This window comes from Canis aureus, chromosome 15, assembly GCF_053574225.1.
Source record: "Canis aureus isolate CA01 chromosome 15, VMU_Caureus_v.1.0, whole genome shotgun sequence".
Lineage (NCBI taxonomy): Eukaryota > Metazoa > Chordata > Mammalia > Carnivora > Canidae > Canis > Canis aureus.
In genome coordinates, this window is record NC_135625.1 from 12,614,789 (window position 1) to 12,633,983 (window position 19,195).

General features: G+C 39.8%; 1 protein-coding gene and 1 long non-coding RNA gene across 2 annotated transcripts in view; both read right to left on the minus strand.

Annotated features, from left to right (window-relative positions):
* The window catches only part of LOC144284273 (uncharacterized), a 38,428-nt gene extending 37,574 nt beyond the window's left edge, over positions 1-854 (minus strand). Inside the window, exon 1 of the long non-coding RNA XR_013352628.1 lies at positions 635-854. This is a non-coding gene — a long non-coding RNA (uncharacterized LOC144284273). The remainder of the gene's footprint in view (positions 1-634) is intronic.
* A 10,499-nt stretch (positions 855-11,353) lies between these two features.
* VEGFC (vascular endothelial growth factor C) overlaps positions 11,354-19,195 on the minus strand; it is a 104,105-nt gene continuing 96,263 nt past the window's right edge. Inside the window, exons 5-7 of the mRNA XM_077848607.1 lie at positions 15,537-15,643; positions 14,894-15,227; positions 11,354-11,857 (exon numbers count right to left, since the gene is read on the minus strand). Coding sequence (XP_077704733.1) covers positions 11,743-11,857; positions 14,894-15,227; positions 15,537-15,643 — 556 coding nt within the window. The 3' untranslated portion in view covers positions 11,354-11,742. The remainder of the gene's footprint in view (positions 11,858-14,893; positions 15,228-15,536; positions 15,644-19,195) is intronic.

A 19,195-nucleotide genomic window follows, 5' to 3' on the forward strand; every position in this document is an offset into this window, starting at 1 on the left:
TTTATTCATGAGAGACACAGAGAGAGAGGCAGAGACACAAGCAGAGGGAGAAGCAGGCTCCATGCAGGGGGCTGGATGCGGACTCGATCCTGGGTCTCCAGGATCACGTCCCGGGCTGAAGGCAGACGCAACTGCTAAGCCACCCAGGCGTCCCTGATTAGATATTTTTAAATGAATTATTATTTCACATTATCCACAGCCTTGTATCTTCTCTCCTACTAAGAGTTGCTCTTCAAAATCGAGTTTGGTTTTTTTTTTTTTTTCCTCTTCTTCCTTTCCTCCTCCTTACCCCCCTCACCTAGGACCTATGTAAAGCAAGTAGTGGGTCATTCAGAGAAGCATCTGACACTTGATTTCAGCTCAGGTCAAGATCTCAGGTTGTGAGATAAAGCCCCTCATTTGGCTTGGTGGGGAGTCTGCTTGAGATTCTCTCTCTCTTCCCCTTTCTCCCCCTCTGCCCATCTCCCTGCTCATGTGCATGCTCTCTCTCTAAAAATCCATAAATAAATCTTTTGAAAAAATTAAGCAAGTGGAGGCTTATTCTCAAAGGAGAGATCTTATGGAATTTGACTCAGCAAATCAGTCTTTCTGCAAAGGAGTAAACAAATATGAGGAAAATGAAACACGTTCTTACCTTAAGATGTGCTGAATTCCAAAATCTGTACATACACAATCAAGTATTGAATAAATGTTTGAGTATCACCTATATGCAGAGTCTTCTATTATGGCCTCTGTATGCACGGTTGCATTGAACCTGTACAGCAGCACTGTTACCAGGTGGATTAAAGAATTAAGGCTTCGGTCATGTGGTCTCACAGCTTTTTGAACTGTGCTCTTCCTGCTATACCGAAGGAAATGCCATTAGAAGAGCTGATTTGGGGCAATCTATATTTTGCATTTCCTGTTGGCAAAATGAGATATGTGAAAGTGCTTGGGGATTTAAATATAGTTTTAAAATACTGCTATTTCCTATATGTAGAGATTTTTCCAAAATAAGATGGCTTAGAATTTTGGAAAGATATCTAGTCACCTGGAAACTCTGAAATCTAGACTGCAAGGTTTTTGTGATAGTCTAATCAAAATTTGTATAGGTGGGTGTTTTATTCCAAAACCAGCTAGTGAGGAGGGAATCATTATGGAAGATTATGTTAGAGGATTACGGTAAAAGAAAAATATCAATCACTTGAAAGTTGAATTTTGTTAATAATATTTAGGCTTTCTTGGGATTGCTAATATATATGGAGGATAGTTTATATTTTTTAATAACATTATAGAAAATCCTGTTTTACTTTTGTTGTGCTTATTAGAATTTTTACATTATAGGTGCACACACTTTTTGGTCTGGTGATTTTTATAGTTTTAAAGTTATTACCTCCCTTTCCTCCAAGTGCTCGGAACTTTACACTTTCACCTTTAACCTTTTTCAAGAAACTATGCTTTGAACCACATTGACGGAGCCTTCTGTTGTTCATCTTTTATAAAAGGTACTCTGTATTTTGGTAGATCTCTATAAATTTATTTTCTTTTGAAGAGGGAAAGGGTAAAAAAATTAAATTCAAATCTGCTAGAAATGGATGAGCATTCCCAACATAGCTATTTCTGAATTATGGCATTTTTTTCCCCAACAGCTGTTTAATACTTACGTCTAATCTTATAAGCAAGTTATATGTTAAGGACATACTGTTGCCTCCTTTGTTCAGTTAAAAGCACAGGAACATTATGCTTTGCTCAGTGACATTTTCCAGATCATGTGGCCTTTAAAAAAAAAAAAAAAGCAGTAAGAATTCTCTCATAGTTAAAATTTGAAAAGTGCTGATTTAAACTGAATTTCTAAGGCTTATGAGGAAAGTGCATTTTCTTAACCATGAAGGAAATTCATACCAAAAGGATAGGAGAAATTCTTAATCAAGTAGAAACTTGAATTCCAAGTCTATTTCCAACCGGAAGCCATAAATATTTAGATGCTTTTTAAGTTTTTTTTTTTCACATTTGTTTCCTCTTTCTGTATCATAAATTCTTAAAATTAAGTTAAAACTGTCCCTCATTTTCAGAATATTTATCTTGATCTTTCATAGCCTCTGGACTTTGTGTGCCCTTTATATACTGAAGGGGAAAGAGTTGGAATTGGTATATGTGAAGTACGAAGCTTCACGACCTAATTGGACAAAAGTATGATTGAATTCCAAAATGCATTACAACATTGGTTTATATAATTACAAATGGTGACAAATTAGAGGTCTAAAATTTGATATTTAGCTGAATCCTGACATTTTCTCATTTTTCTCTCTTAGAACTTTGTTGTAATTTGTAAATGAGGCTGAATTTCTGGACACTTTAATTCTGATTAAAAAGGATTTGGCATTTGGAACTTCCAAAGATTATGGAAATTACTTACTGAGGGCTTTTTGTGGATCAAGCATAGTCTAAACTTGAACATATTTGACAGTTTTGCAGCCAGCAATCAAGGAATTAAAGAATTTCTCTTTGAAATCAACAACTGTGGCCTTAATTCTTGGTCCCAGTACTGAATGAGGTCATGAGCTTGTATCTTTTGCTTGGAAAATCATTTATAGATTGCCACAGCTACTTCTAGAGTTCCTTCTGCCAATTTAATAACTGTATTAGCAATATATGAAAGCAGCAGGCGTTTCAGTATAAGCTCATTACAGTATGAGGCATCTTGATGTGTCAACTATGTAGGTAAATAAATTTAAGACCCATGTTGGGAGCAAAATGCGTAGAAGTGTATCACATACTTATACGTACAAGTATAAATACAAGTATTTTATCAGTTTTACTTATGACTCAGTGGAGCTATTAGCGGGGGAAAAATTAAAAAAAAATAAAGCGAGATGAAATCAGAGAGGGAGACAAAGCATAAGAGATTCTTAATCATAGGAAACAAACTGAAGGTCACTGGAGGGGAAGGGGTTGGGGAGGGGGTGACTGGATGATGGGCATTAAGGAGGTCACATGATGGAATGAGCACTGGGTGTTATATGCAACTGATGAATCACTGACCTCTACCCCTGAAACCAATAGTACATTATATGTTAATTAATTGAATTTAAATTAAAAATCCCTCTCAGGTGGAAGTTCAAGAATAGCTTGGACATTCTTGAATTAGTTATTCTTTCTGAAGATCTTGTTTACTTCTCTTGCATACCAACACCCAACACTATTCAGGCACTCTGCCTCGAAATACAAACTTTCTTGGTCTCAAAATATTTGATTCATATTCAACTCTTTTCTGCCAATTAAAATTTGCACATAAAGAGGAGTTGCAGTGGAGTGAATTATGTCCCTTCCAAATGTGTCTGTTGGAGTACAAACTCCCAATGTTACTGCGTTTGAAGATAAAGCCTTAGGGTGGTAATTCAGGGTAAAAGAGGTTGAAAAAGTAGGGCTGTGGTCTGCTAAGGCTGGTGACCTTGTTAGAAGAGATACCGGAGATCTTGTTTCCCCTACATGTGCACAGAGGAAAGACGATGTGAGTACAACGAGAAAGAGACAAAGTGTCTGTCTTCAAGGTAGGAAGGGAGTTTTCACCAGAAACTTCTAGAAACAACATTGATGGCCCCTTGACCTGAGACTTTCTGCCTCCAAAATGTGAGGAAACAAATTTCTGTTGTGTAAGCCAGCCACACTTTTCTGTTCTAGCAGCTGACCAGATGATGATAGGGTGAAGTGTGTTTCAAATGAGCTGAGTTCATACCAGGCTCTGGACAAAAATTAGGCTTGCCTAGATGAGTCTTCTGTTTGCAGATTCAAAGTCTCGGGTAAAGCTACTCTTCATAAGAGAAGAGAGAATCAAGAGCTATGAAGTGGATCCAAGAGAGAATCAAGAGATATGAAGTGGGTCCAAGAGAGAATCAAGACATATGAGGTGGATCCAAGAGAGAATCAAGACATATGAGGTGGATCCAAGAGAGAATCCAAGACATACGGAGTGGGTCCAAGGATAGTGGCTCACGGTTGAAGGAGAAGCATTGATGATAACCCCAGCCTGGAGGATGTTCCCACTCAGTTCATGTTGCATTGAGTCTGTGCTTTGGTGTAAGGCTGTCAAATAATTGTGGGGAGGGGGGTGGAGGGGCAAAGGGAGAGAGAGAATCTTAAGAAGTCTTCACCCCAGCACAGAGCCAACTGGGGCTAAAATTCATGCCCCTAAGGTCATGACCAGAGCAGAAATCAAGAGTTGGATGCTTAACTGACTGAGTCATGCAGGTGCCTCTTAAATAAGAAAATTAAAAAAAAAAAAATCTGAATTGAAACCTTATCCCCTAAATCCTATTTCGTTTTATTTAGGCTGGGACATCTTACACAGGGGTTAAGAGCTTTTTTTCCCCTCTCCTGATGAGAGCATGGTGACCTTGCTCGGTGTTCTGAGCACACTTGCCTCCCCATCCAGGAGAGGAGCTTTAACGCTACAGAATTTTGGCACAGCTTCCGCTGCAGCTGCACCTGTGAGAGATGACGGCCTTGGCAGGGAACCGGAGGCGGTGCAGGTAATTCAATAAGGTAAGCCTCAGATTTTAGAGCAGTAATTTGAAAAGAAAAAAAAAAAAGAATTTGTGAAGGACCTTTTGAAAAATGAAATCTTTCGCCCTCAACACCTCGATGTCAAACAGACAGAAGCCAGGCTGCTCTGGCGGAAAGAGGAGTGGAGGCCTGGCGCCCAGCCTCGGCCGGGGGCCGCACAGACACCGACCGTCCCTGCCGACCATCGCTGGCCCCTGTGCTCATGTGGACCCTGCCGTTCCACTGCGTGTCTCCTGAGGAGTCTGCATCAGGGGAAGGCCCACAGGCACCACATTTGCAAAACTGAGGGATTGACTCCTACAATAGCTGAGAACCTCTTCTTCTGGGTCTAATTCAAATTCTGGAATTCTCTCAGATGCAGCAGAGACTGTGGTTTGTTCAAGAGAACTTTGCAACCTCCAATATCTCTGCGGCCTAATGGGGAACGTGCGCCCCCACGCCCTCCGTGGAAGACTTCCCTAGTGTGTGCCCTGTGAGGTGACTCATGATGGGGACAGCTGAGCTTGTCTCAGCTTCGCTCCCATACACAGGCCAAACCAGGCATGGGACGTGTTATTTAAGAGAAATCACAACGAAATTCTCATGTGATCTGAGATTCATGCAGAAACACCGGTTTTAAATCCAGAGATGAGGAAGTTCTTTGTGTCCCCAAGACCTTACCAGGAGCATCTCCCCATTAGATGAGCCATGCACCAGCAGGGCAGCCATGTGCGCAAGCCAACATGGACCCTATCTCATGTCATCTCATGCGGCGGCTTTCGTCAGACTTGCAGCAGTGAGATGATCAGATGACTGTCGTGGTGTCCATCACATCTACTCGGCAACACCATAAGCCAGTTCAAGAACTCTCCCGCAGATCACGGATTTTGCCTTTGCCATCCTGTTCACCCATCACAGAAATTTTTCCGACACATTTCAGGAATCTACCCCACATTTCCTATCAGGGTCCCCACCAACAGCTCAGGAGACCTCTTCCTTTTTTTCCTTGAAATTCTAGTGGGCCTTCTTTTTTTTCCCCTTCTGACCATTTCTCATTTTTCTTCTGTTTTTCCTTTCTGTGTTCACCTTTCCTTCATCTCCGTCCTCCCTTCCCCATCCTCTCTTGTTAGCAATTCCAAACGCTAGTCTCTGGTCCTTGCTTTACTGTGTATCTATGAGGAGCATAAGTTCACAAACATCCGTTTGAAGTTAGTGTCTCTTACCTTTGACACCTGTCTATCCAACCCTTGGGGTAGAGTCAGAGGAAGCTGGGAAAGTTCGATAGGACATACCCGCAGCCTGTCTCATCCCTGTGTGCTTTCTCCTGCTGCGATACTTCCACTGGGCAGCCACTGCCGAAAACGTGTGGAGTACAAATGTCTGGATGGGAATGAGGAAAGGAGTAATCAGGAGTTCAGGTCTATGATTAAGATGAGTAGGAGATAAAGGGAACAAAGTAAAAAAAAAAAAAAAAAAAAAAAGGGAACAAAGTAGTACATTGAAAAAAAAATCTGTCACACAGCAGGGAGGACTCAGAAATCTTGGTGGCAAGAAATCTCGATATGACACAAGTACTGAAGAAAAGTTTGTGTGTTTTTTAAAGACTTTATTTATTTATTTATTTATTTATTTATTTATTTATTTATTTATTCATGAGACACACAGAGAGAGGCAGAGACACAGGCAGAGGGAGGAGCAGGCTCCCTATGGGGAGCTGGACGTGGGACTCGATCCCAGGACTCTGGGATCACGCCCTAAGCCAAAAGCAGAGGCTCAACCACTGAGCCACCGAGGTACCTCAAAAAAGTTTGTTTTTAACCTGAACATGTCAGCTACATAGTTTTATTTGTGGAGGTGTGATGATAATCTCAAATTTCCACTGAATTTAAGCACATAAATTTGAATATAAAGAAGATGATTTTTTTCTTGAAGATTCTATATTTATTCATTTTAGAGAGAGGAAGACAGAGAGCGAGAGCATGAGCAGGGAGGAGGGACAGAGGGAGAAGCAGACCCCCACTAAGCGGGGAGCCTGAATGTGGGGCTCCATCCCAGGATCCCGGGATCCTGACCCGAGCAGAAGGCAGAGGCTTAACCAACTGAACCACACAGGGGCTCCAGAAAGACTGATTTTTAAAAAGATGAGGAATATGTGCGGCTGCCTTAAAATGATGAAAATTTCCATGATTGTAACAGCACACTACAAATATTATTATAAAATCACACGAAGTAGTGTTGAATATACAGGAAACATCTTTTTCTTTTAAAATATTTATAAATCTGGGGCACCTTTAAAAGTATTTATAAATCTGGGGCACCTTATAAATGTGTAGCTCAGTCGGTTAAGCATCTGCCTTCAGCTCAGGTCATGATCTCAAATCCTGGGATCGAGCCCCATGTCGGGCTCCCTGCTCAGCTTCTCCATCCCCCAACCCCCTGCCTCTCTTGTTCTCTATCCTGCACATACACACACACACTCTCTCTCTCTCAAATAAATAAAATCTTTAAAAAATATTTATAAATCTTATTTGTAAAATTATTTCTTATTGAGACTGTTTTACATTCTCACCCAGTTAGTCATTATTTGGTGGATTTTAAAGAAGTTCCGAATGGTGCTTCACAGTTGTATGTATGAGACCAAGACCCTTGTTGCTGCCTATGTGGACAATCATAGCTCATGGAGCCTGATGTATAATCAGCCCTGGTGGGTGAGCCCAGGAGCATCATCTGAGAATTTTGACCCACGTACTTGTCGAGAATGTAGATACCAGGTCCTGGTGGTACAGAATTCCAGATGGCAACAACGTTTGAAGTCAACCTCTCCTTCAATGGCTTTGCCTGGATGAAATAGAGTGTATGTGTATCTGATGGAGGTTTGCAAACAGCACACCGGGAGTTTTAAGTTTTGGTTTCTTGGGGAAAATTGCTCAGTTTTGTTTTTTATAATAACTCTTTCCAACAGTTGAGACTTTCCACAATCTCAAAGGTGTGACCACCTTTGATATGAAGGAATCAGGGGAATGATGCTCTGAGCTATCTAAAGTAGTTAGGATTTAAGTAGTTGAATAAGATTTATGGTATGAGGAGACAGGATTTTTCATGTATAATTTCTTAATATGAGACATTTAAAAAACATTTCCTCTTAAAGGGGGGGGTCACTAGTTTCAAGAACTGAGCTTTCTAAGCATTAAAAAAAGATTTTTAAAAAACATTAAAAAAATTTCCTCCTAATGGGGTCACTAATCTCAAGAATTGGGCTTCCATGGGATCCCTGGGTGGCGCAGCAGTTTAGCGCCCGCCTTTGGCCCAAGGCGCGATCCTGGAGACCCGGGATCGAATCCCACGTCGGGCTCCCGGTGCATGGAGCCTGCTTCTCCCTCTGCCTATGTCTCTGCCTCTCTCTCTCTCTCTCTCTCTGTGACTATCATAAATAAATAAAAAAAAAATTAAAAAAAAAAAGAATTGGGCTTCCTTGAAGTTCTTAGAAAGGTTCTGTGTATGTGTGCTTTCCCTCTCTCTGTATGGAGTTTACTATAAACTTTGCAACTTCAGAGGTGGGACTTCATACACAATTTTAATTCAGCTCCCTCCTTCCACAGAGTAAGAGAGGTTGAGACTCAGAGGGTTTTGGTGATTTGCTCAGGGGCATAGTACAAAAGTCAAGATTAAAAACCTGGCACATAATTCCCAATCCAGAGCTCCTTCTGTTATAGCATGCTTTTTAAAGTAATGAATCATGAGCCATGGAACAAAGAAAAAAAAAATCAAACACGTAAAACTTAGGTTTAAACCATCAGACACCATTTGCATTTCTACAAGTTACCAGGTTCCACACTGAAAAAATATCCTTACTATATACTAACACTTCAAACATGAACAGAAAAAGTAGGAATTACTTTGTGAAACATGTCCTCGGCTTCCTTAAATTGTTCTCTGAGTGTCCTCTATGTCTTTTTGGGAAATGATACTGGATTTGTTCAGAACTTTCTAGAATTCATCTCTATAAGAATCAGACAAATGCTCTCCCACTGTGGCAGAGTGCAATAATTTTTTTTAATCACTTTTTCGTTTGCAGTTCCAAAGGTAAAGTCCCTAAAAAAGCATCCTTTGAAAAGTCTGCCAGAGAAAGCTCAGATCTGGGGGGACAGGGTGGTGATGAAGGTAAGGTGAGCTCGCTGCCCAGCACCTACTCTGGTTGGTAAACATGCCAAGTTATCTGAAGAAGGATTTTGGCCTTTGGCCACATGCTGAAGAAGGCTGTGGTGTGAGCTCTCTGACCTGCTCTGTCTGCTTTTTCTCTCCCACTGTGAGCAGAGCAGAGACCCAGGGAAACAGGTGAGGAGGGAGCCTGTGACCCTTTCTCCTTGTGTTACAGAAGTGCATTCTGGGTAGGCCAGTGAGTGCAGGTGGAGGACAGATTATTTTTAGAAAGTCTAATAATGGAATAGATTTCACTTAAGCAGTGAGCAAATTAAAACACCTTTCAAAACAAAACAAAAAAAAAAAACCCTGGAAGCTAAATGTTATACAATTGCTTTTTTTTTTTTTTAATTTTTAAGTAATCTCCGTAGCCAACATGGGGCTCAGATTTACAACTCCAAGATCAAGAGTCTCATGCTCTACTGACTGAGCCAGCCAGGTACCCCTTCCCATTAGTCTTTTAAACTGAAAGTACAGTATTTGGTTCCTAGACATGAAATTCTGTGTATAAACTTTTAAGATTTGAATATATGTATTAACTGTCCCTGCAAGCTTCCAGTGTTTTCTCATCATCCTTATCCTTGAGATTTGGCTGGGTTGGTATCTCGAGACTCTTGGAGAGTTTACATTCTCAGTATTTTTTTTCTTCAGCTTTTTGCTGAATCATGCTTGCTAACATTCTAAATAATTATTTAGCCTTATCTCTAGTCTAAACTGGTACCACAAAATCTCGATTCTTATTATTTAGTGAAGTGAGATTTTTATGGTCTACATAAAATTGTTTGCAAGTATCTCTGGCAATGTATTTTTTTTGCTCATGTTACTTTTGATTTTGGCCAAAATTATTACATCTCCAGGGACAAATTAAGTGCTATTTTTCTGGCATGCTTCGTGTTTTAATTTTTGGTCTAGTGATTTTTTTTTTGGCTTACCCATAATATTCTGAGAAACTAATTGTCAACACATACTTTAGATTTTTTAAAGCTGATAGTAGCCATTGTACCAGGCTCTCATTCTTTACATGGCCTCAGGGGGTTCATTTGAACTTATATTACATTTTTCCCCTAAATCTGCTAAACATTCAATATATTTTAAATGTATCAAAACTAGAAACAATTAGCCAGATTGCCATAATAGATTACATAATGTTTGTTTGCTTACATTCTTGGCTCAAGTGTGATAAAAAAATGATTGAATTGAACGTCAGTTGAATTTCATAGATGGTGACCAGTTTATGGACTAGACACCAACTATGCCTCCCCATTAGGTGGAAAGATGTTATTTATTTGATTCCACATTTCCATTGGTAGTCATCCCTGAGCTTGTTTTTTTTTTTTTTTCTGAGCTTGTTCTTATTGAGCAATATTGATGGAAACTATAGCTTTAGTCAAATTTAATTAGCTTTTTCTTTTGTATTATTAGTTATTCTTATTGTCTTCTACTGTTCTCGCGTTTGAAAATGACTTGGACTGTGGTTTGAACATAAGGATGTATAATGGATAGATTTTGTCCCTTAAGGCTTCAGCCATCCTCACTAAAAAATAAAAAGATGGTCCATAAATGTATATAATGAGAGAATTTCAGAAGAGCATTTTTTTCCCCAATACATGAAAAAATCGGCCTTATAAACTCTATGTTTAAGTTATGCAGAGCACGTAACTGGACTTTTCTAAACATTACACGTAACATTATTTTAAAAGTCAATACTGAAAATACTCAGAACATGTTTAATGCATCAGTCTGTTGAAATACTTTTAAAGAAAACTATTTTATGGCAAAACACAGATGATGATATTTTGAGTTGTTGCCTACGCCATTTTGAAACATTTTTGTTAAATTTGCAAGCTTTAGGAAGCTTATATTTATATAGCTTGATAGAATTTTCTTCTCCTTTCAGGATTACTGTTTTTATGTATTGCTATAGCCTTGTCTTTTTATGTATTGCTAGCAGTTATGTTTTATTCTTTGCTAGCAGCTCTATCCGACCAGCAAATAATCCTCTGTCAATAAGTGAACTACTCATATGGTTGTGTTTATGTAGGCAAAATATTTGTTCCCAGAGAAAAGTATTTTAGCATGATGTCCTCTTAAACATGAGACAAGCACTTCAATTGTGTTATTGAAATGTCTCCTTTTTAATATATAAGAGTATTTAAACATGATCTCCAGTCTATATGTGCCAGAGAGGAGCATTTCAGCTCACAAAAAGCATTTTAGTTGGTCAGGAGGAGTTAAATATCTGGGCAAGATTCTTTTTGAGTAAAATATTTAAAAGCCATTTGAATACATACCGGGGGATAATAAAGCAAGTGAAGAGTCTGAATGATCCCAGTGCACCGAATAGCTTCCATCACATGGACATGCTAAGCAGCATATCGACTCACTTGGTTATAAATTTAAAAATGTCATATGCTAAAACATAATCATGACGTATAGTGAGAGATGAATTCAAATAAAATGTAATAGCAACTGTTGTCTCTCTGGAACTTTCTTTTCTAGGATCACACATTTTCATAATAGTCAAAATCTGACATCTGGCTGGAGGAAAAGAGAAAGAGCAGGAATGTTTGAATGTTTTCCTATCATCAAGTTTTGCTTATTGTGTTTAATAGTAACGGACTGAACTTTCCAGTTTATAATACAATTTTCATTTTATTTTAAACATATTTTGCATGATATAAAAATATTGATCACAGTGAGCTTTACCAATTGTTATTGCTATAAACATGAATGCAGAAACAATATTTTTAGTGGAAATAAATTATATAGTCATTTTTTTTTTAAATCACAAGAGAACAACCTCAGCTGTCTGGTCATTGGCAGAAAAACCAGTCATTTAAAGAGGTCTTTTGCAGATGAGCTCCAGTCCGTTTCTGTAAAGTTATCCACACAGGTCAGCAAACACTGACTTCTGTCTCTGTCTCCATGGTCCCACCAAGGTCTCTGTGTTCACAGATAGTTCTAATGTGGCAACACGGTTTTCCAAGATAAAGAAATGGCAAACTGGAAAACAGTACAGTCTTAGTTCATCTGTGGTCTTTTCCAGTATGAAGGGACACAGCGACATACTTCTTCACTAAATATAAGTCCTTGCTCACAATGCCTCAGTCGGTTTGTACACGGTCTTCTGTAACAGCTAGAAAAACAAGGAGGAACACATTTTTGTTAAAGACCAAAACAACGAATTCATTATGTGACAGACATGGTGGTTTCTCTAGATTTAAAATGAGCACAAAGTTACTCATTTTATCATAAAATTATTCTTAGGTTTACGTCTTATTGAAGTTTGTGCTGAGACTTAACAGAAACTGAGGAAGAATAGGAAAGCCTAAAGCAGTCTTGCTGCTAGAACAGATGGGAGAGCGAGATGATGTGAGTGTTGGTTCTTTTGAAGTGCTCTCTGCGTCCCCGGATGAAAGGAACCTAACCCAGAAACCGTGAAAGTGAGGGATTCAGGTCTGTCGATGTGGTGTGAGCAAAGAAGCGTGGCACAGTTCACAAGAGTCTGGGACTTATATGGAACCCAGACTTGGAAGGGATTAACTGCAGCCACATTGGCAGGACCGTGGTCCTCAGTGGGGAGCCCCAACCTCACTCCATGTCTCTGTCTGAGCCGCCTGGGCTCCAGGTGGGAAGGGGGTGGTCTGGGGCAGGGGGAGCAGGACAGTGCTTGCTAGGGGCACCCTCTCTCTTCCTACCCTAGACTTCCTGGTTTCCAGCAGTGGTGAAAGGGCAGATGATCAAAGGGCCCTGGTGCTCCAGCAAATGGGAGCTGCCTCTGAAGAGGCCGTGGGAGTGTGAGTGTCCACTGCGAGAAAGGGCTGGGTGTCCAGGGAGCAATGCAAGGTGACCTGGCAGGGGAATCAAAAGCGCACACTACAGGGAGACTGCAAATGTGAGTCTGAAGTTTCATTTCTTGGGCTCTAGTAGAAAAGAAAGCATATCTAATTAAGATATTATTATTATTATTTTACTTCTAAGCACAAATGAATTTTTACAAGACTTCTGGTATTCCTTTACTAAAGAGATTCAGTTCTCAATAATTAGTGAAAGTTGCTGATTTAAGGCAGTGGGCAAAAAATATATACTCTGCACCCCCCTCACTTTTGGAATAAATATTAAGAGAAAATGAATGTACATATTTTCAAGATGTTAAATTACCTTTTTTTTTGCTTCAATATATACATAAAACCTGAAAGTATAGCCTTAGAAAAATGAACACTTGAAGGTTTCAGTAAATAGAAAATCTTCATGAAACAGTATACTATTAGAAGAAATACAAAGGTAGAAATCTTTCTCCTAAGTTAATATAAGAATTCTATAGAAAAATATGATGGCTGGTTAGTCTTCTGTAAACAAAGTTAGGTTTGGCAAGCATGCTAGGGTTCACTCAGAAGGGTTCAATATACAAGATGGTTTAATAATCTTTAGTATCTATATATTATTCTGCATTTTTTGGAACTATCCTCTGATATAGTAGGGGATCTGCAAGTAAAACTGAAATACAGTTATTGCTCAAAATATTCTAAAAATGAAACAAAAGCATCCCTATAAGGCACTCTAAAGCAATAATGGAAGATAAAATATCATCCAAGAGTTACCTAGATTCACTGAAGTTCCCTTAAGTGGTAGCTAAAATGTTAGTGTAGATAGATCACTAGAAATATAAATTCAAATGGGAGCACAAAACTCATGAGGATTAAAAAAGATGGACGTTTTATTTACTGGGGAAAGGTAATGAACATTAGTGCCGATGTGAAATGATAAATAAATGAAATTTAAGATTTAAGTCACGTGAGTGATCATCTGTTGTCTGCGCATTACTGGCACCTCTAAAGAGTAGGTTGGAAGAAGAGAACCCAGTGGAGGTGATGGAAGTAAAATGTTATGGCGGCCAAAAGAGGGGTGCTTCAAGAAAAAGGTACAGAGAAGACAGGTTACACGAAGACCAACTTGTCCACTGGATTTAGCAGTCGAGTCTATTGGGACCTCAAACAGAACTTCCTCATGGCGCTCTGGGGCATACCCTGGGTTACAGTTGGTTGAACAGATGAGAGATGAAAGAGGTGAAGGCAAATCCTAAATGCCTAGGTCTTGGAGCAACTTTGAAGAGGACAGAGCTTCACTGCTAAAGTGTGCTCAGCATCACAGTAAGATGCTAAAAATATAGAAGAGGCTTGGGAACTCTCAGAAACCCAGGGGAAAGAAAAGAAGTCAAAGATGTCAAACACAGGGAAGAGAGAAGACCCGTCTGGTGGAGCAGTGTTGAAGGAAATGCCAAAAACACAGATCTGGCTAAAAGAGTAACCTTCCCCCACCCCGACTCCACTTACCCTGAGGTTAAAGAGGAAGTAAGTAGTTCAGGGTGCTGTTTGAGTCTAAGTCTTATTTTGTTGTTCTTGGTGAAGAAGGGGAATCAATGTTCAAGGAGTGAGCCTTGAGTGATCTTTAACAATAGAATTTATTTCTCCAATTCCACTAAATACTTAGCTTAAGTATTTTTCTAGATACAATTCTACATTTAGTGGCGTGATCCTATCCTTTGTAAATTTTGCCTGAGATTTTCTGCACCTGGAGCAGCTGTCCTCCATTAGGTGTCAGAATTTGGGCAGGGGACAGGTGTGGGTGTTTGGATGTTCTGGAAACGCTCCTCAAGTGACTCTCCTGTGCATCTGTCTCCCAGCCTGCGCTCAGCACCACGGCCTCAGCCCTAGCCCTCGGGCCAAGCAGGAGGAGTGCATTCTGAGCTCAGCTCTGGTTTTGGGTCTCAGGGCTCTGGTCTTACTTTTTTTTTTTTTTTTTTTTTTTTCTTTTTCAGGAGTAAACACAGTCTCAGTCAAAGTCAAGCATCAGTTAGAAAATAACAGAACTTGTCTTCCGGAACTTACTGGTCTCATTCTAAAAAGCACCTGCTATTTTGGTTGAGAAGACTCTTCCCAGTAAGAGAAACAAACACTGTTCATGGAGATTTCTTCTTTTTTTTCTTTTTTAAGATTTTATTTATTTATTCACGAGAGACGGGGGGGGGGGGGGGCAGAGACACAGAGGGAGAAGCAGGCTCCATGCAGGGAGCCCAACGCGGGACTCCATCCAGGGACTCCAGGTTCATGCCCTGGGCTGAAGGTGGCGCTAAACCACTGAGCCACCTGGGGTGCCCCTGGAGATTTCTTACCTGCATGTTTGATGTTGAAATTTCTTTCCTTTTAAGAAGCATTTCTGTGAATTTTCTGTACACTCACAGGCACATTTTCCAGGGTTTAGGGGTTGATTTCTTGGGCAGGTTCTTTTACATACGCACTGGCACGTGTTTTCATCAAATTCTCTGTTGGCCCCACACGAGTTGGGTAACAGTTTGTTTTTACAGACACACTGGCAGGAGTTTCTGTCTAGTTCCTTGTGGGGTCCACAGCTGGAAGGCCGGAGCCCCCCTCTGCAGACACACTGACACGTTTCTTCATCTAGCTCCTTGTTAGGTCCACAGATGTCATGGAATCCATCTGTAGAGTCTAGACAAACACAGTCAGACATCTTTACTACACCTTACTTCGTTCGGGTGTGGCCTGAGACAATTAAAAGCATTTAGAAGCCTCTCTTTATGTTTTTCATTAGAGGGTGATGCACAAACATGGGTACGCTCCTTTACAAGGGAGTTCAAAACAGTACCAATGTCAAGTGGAAAGCATCCCGTTTTACAGCCGCTTACTTCAGAGTATGAAAACCTGAAGGTTGTGCAGGTGATTTTAGCAATATTAAATTATTTGTGAATCAAACCAGAGACACGTGGCATTTAGTCTTTAAAACACCGTTCTGCTTACCATCTCCAGAATTTGAGGCAAAAATAAAATCTTGCTGAGCCAGGCATCTGCAGAGATGATTATTCCAGATGTAATTTGTGGGGCAAGTCTTGTTTGCAGCTTGGCACCTGTGGGAGAGACAGACGAGTTAAGCAAGAATGGTCTACCTGGGACACAGAAGGGAGCATCTCTTACCCGTGCATCACAAAGCCGGCGCATGCTTGAGAGGAAGCTGTGGAAGGACGTCAGGATATATGAAATGAGATGTGGAAGTTCCTTCTCAAACTGCCCCCCCGCCCGCCCCTACATATGCAGTCAAATTCTAACCCAGAGCTGACCACTTAGTGGTCCCGTCTTCTAACCCTCCAGACCTTTATCTTGATAAGGCAAATATGTTTATTTGTATAATCGCATGGTGGTTTTATGTGTGTAAAAAGGGGATAAAGCTCTCATATCACTCTGCAACTGCCTTCTTCCACTTCCACTGAACAGTATATTGTGCATATCTTCGTAGGTCATTCCAAAATGTTCTGTTAGTGGCTACACAGTGGTCCATAAAATGCATGAGCACTACGATTAATCTCTTGGGAATTATTTAAATACTTCCAATTTGTGGCTTTTTCAAACAGTTCCACAGGAAACATCTTCACATGTTGACCTTTATGACTTATTTCTGAAACACAGATACTTGTAAAGGGTCTATGAATCCAAAATTTCCTCTCTACACTCCACCGGGAAGGCATCGAAGACCATGTTTGCCGTCGTTGTTGCTGCTGTTTTAGTTTTTCCTCGCTCCCTCCCTCCGTCTCTCCTCTTATGTCCTCACTACTTCTTTCAGTAAAAATTACGAACATACGGGCTTCAATCAAGCCCACGGAGTGCTCCTCTGCTCCAGCTGTCTGACTGCTGGTTAACTGGGACTCCTTCATGTTGGCGCCTGGCTGAAATGAGCCGGGCAGTGGGGGGCTTCTCTGTTCTCTGAGACAAACAGAAGTCACAAGCTCTTCTTGCCCACTGTCTCCCCCACACCTAGAAACGGCCGTTCCTTCAAGGAGCCCAATTCTGTTTGTTGAGAAATGGCATGTGGGAACCGGTCTGTTGGGTGCCATCAGGTTACATCACTTCTTGACTTTTCAGGGTGCGGAGCTAGGAAGTGCACGCATACCCCACAGAATGTCTCCTTAGTTAATGTTCACCCATTAGAAGGATTCTTGGCTCTTAATATCCTAACTTACGGAGTGTTTATAAACCCCTCACTACCTTACTTTTCAGCTGATGTCAGTGCAGGGGAAATAATGATCTTTCACATTCAATATCGTGAACAATATGTGATAGAGTGTTGAGTTACATTCCAGGCTGATAGAACATGACAGTCCTGCGTAGACATCTTAACAGGTGCACCGAGTGTAAACACACAGGTCATGTGCTTTGGATATTGCTAAGAAAAGTTTCAGGGCCCTACTGTGTGATGATACAGCGATACGCCTTTCTTGAAAAGACAGCCTGATGTCTCATTTAGCACCTCAGGAAGGACTTTTTGAACCGTGTAAGCACATCTGCTTTGTTAATGCATTTTTCCTCAACAACCACCTCTGAGGATACACGGCATCTCTCCCACCCAGGAGTCTCTACAGCAGCTCCAAGACCCAGAGGATCTCTATCTGCTCCATTCGGTGAGGCAGTCTGCCTAAAACCCTCTCCGCACACCTCTTGACACAACCTCAAATGGCAATGACTGTCTTACCCTTATCCTCCTCCCTTGTAACCTCCTTCAAGGGCCATGTCTCCAGCTTAATGAAAACCATCTATGATGGAAAGTTATCTTGAATTTATTTTTGATTTTTAAGAAGTTTTTGAACGCTGTGTGTTATCCGCTGTCCCATAACATGGGCTAATAATTTCTCATTCAGCATGCAAATAACCCAGGTAATCACATATAAGGAAGCCACGTGTTGACAACCATAACAATTGTTGGATGTCAAGGAAACCATGTCTGAGCATTTCAGATCCTATCAAGATAGGGTGTTACTTTTCTACAGGTATTATCTTTAAGTTCTTTGTAGGAAATTAGGTATGTGTGGGGCTTAATTCCTCCCGTTTAACACAATAAAAATTTGTTTGCAATATATATTTTTGGAAATAGGTTATTGCTCTTAAGTAAAAGATACCTGTAGGTAGTTTTAAGGAAAAAAAAAAACAGTGTTATTTCCAAATATGATTTAACATTACTGGTTTTTAAATTTACCTCTTGACCTCATACTAATAACTTCCATTAAAAGTTTTGTTCCTAACAATCTTCATATTTGCTTAGGTATATACAATATATATGTATGTGTGTGTGTGTGTGTGTGTATAAAAGTAAGATATTTGCCTTATCCTGCATATACTATATGCCTTTTTCTTTATAATTTAAGTTTTTGAAAATTTGTGTGTTTCCTGTTAAAATTATGAGAAAAATAGATATTCAGAGGATTCTGATCCATGTCCTCAGCATGCTGATCCTTTTTGTAGTTTTGGTTTATGTTTTCAGTGGTTCTTTTTATAAATAAAATAAAATGTATATGTATGTATTTTTTCCCATTCTGCTATATTTTTCCCATTCTGCTATACAGAAGCTTACATGCTATTCGAAACCTTGCTTTTTCAGTTAGCTGCATGCCTTGGCGAACCCTATACGTTCCTAATAACTTTATGTGTTCCCAAGAGCAAGTCTTCATTTAGCACATATTTTTGTCATTACTATTTTCTTGGTTAATCATGGTTGTACATTGTCCCACAAAAATATTTGAACAGTATTTCTCCATTTTCCAAAACAATATCATTGTTTTTTCATTTACCTCCTCTCCAAAGCTTTAGTCCCTTCCATCAAGTAAGATGCTCCTACGTTTAGTTATAGAATAGTAATGCAATAAATCCTGGCTGAATGAAACTCAGACCACTCTTCTATAAATGAAGGTAATCCATTTTGGCTGTGTTGCTTCCATGTTGACATATACATGATTTAAGGAACACACTCCCATGTTGGTATCAAGAGGGCACAGTGCTATGGTGGTTGCAGTAGAAAGACATTATCATTTTGCCAATACGTGATTTATACTGCTATTACCTAAGCCAGTGTTCTTCCAGTTGTTAGTTATAATCCATCAGTGGGTTATGAAATCAATTATAAGGGTTGGAAAATGCATTTGTAAGGTAAAAGAAGGATACATAATAAAATACTATTAGAATGCATGTGACAAAGACTCTTTCTGCAACTATATTTCAGTTCTCTACATGCATATATTTTGTTATATGCATATGTAAATATGCATGTACACTCCCTCAAATATATAACCTCCCCCTCTCCCACGTGTGGTGTATGTGTATGTGTGTATATGGTAGCAAAGTCCAGTGTATTCGTTTTTTAGTTACGGTCATTAAAGGTGATAAACGCATCTGAGCTATTTATTTCTATGGGGAAAAGTGTCAAGAATGAGCTCAGTCACTAGCCTCAGTGGGACTGGTCCAGGAGAGGTCTTCAACTGCAGGGGAATGCACTAAAGTATCTGTGCTGAAGTTAAAGTAGGTATACAAAATTGTTCACCCTAATGGGATAGGAAAATAAAACATTTCCTATTTTTCATGTGGTGAGGGAAAAGAGTTTCCTCTTGAATATTTCACATCTTTAAAAATATAAATTC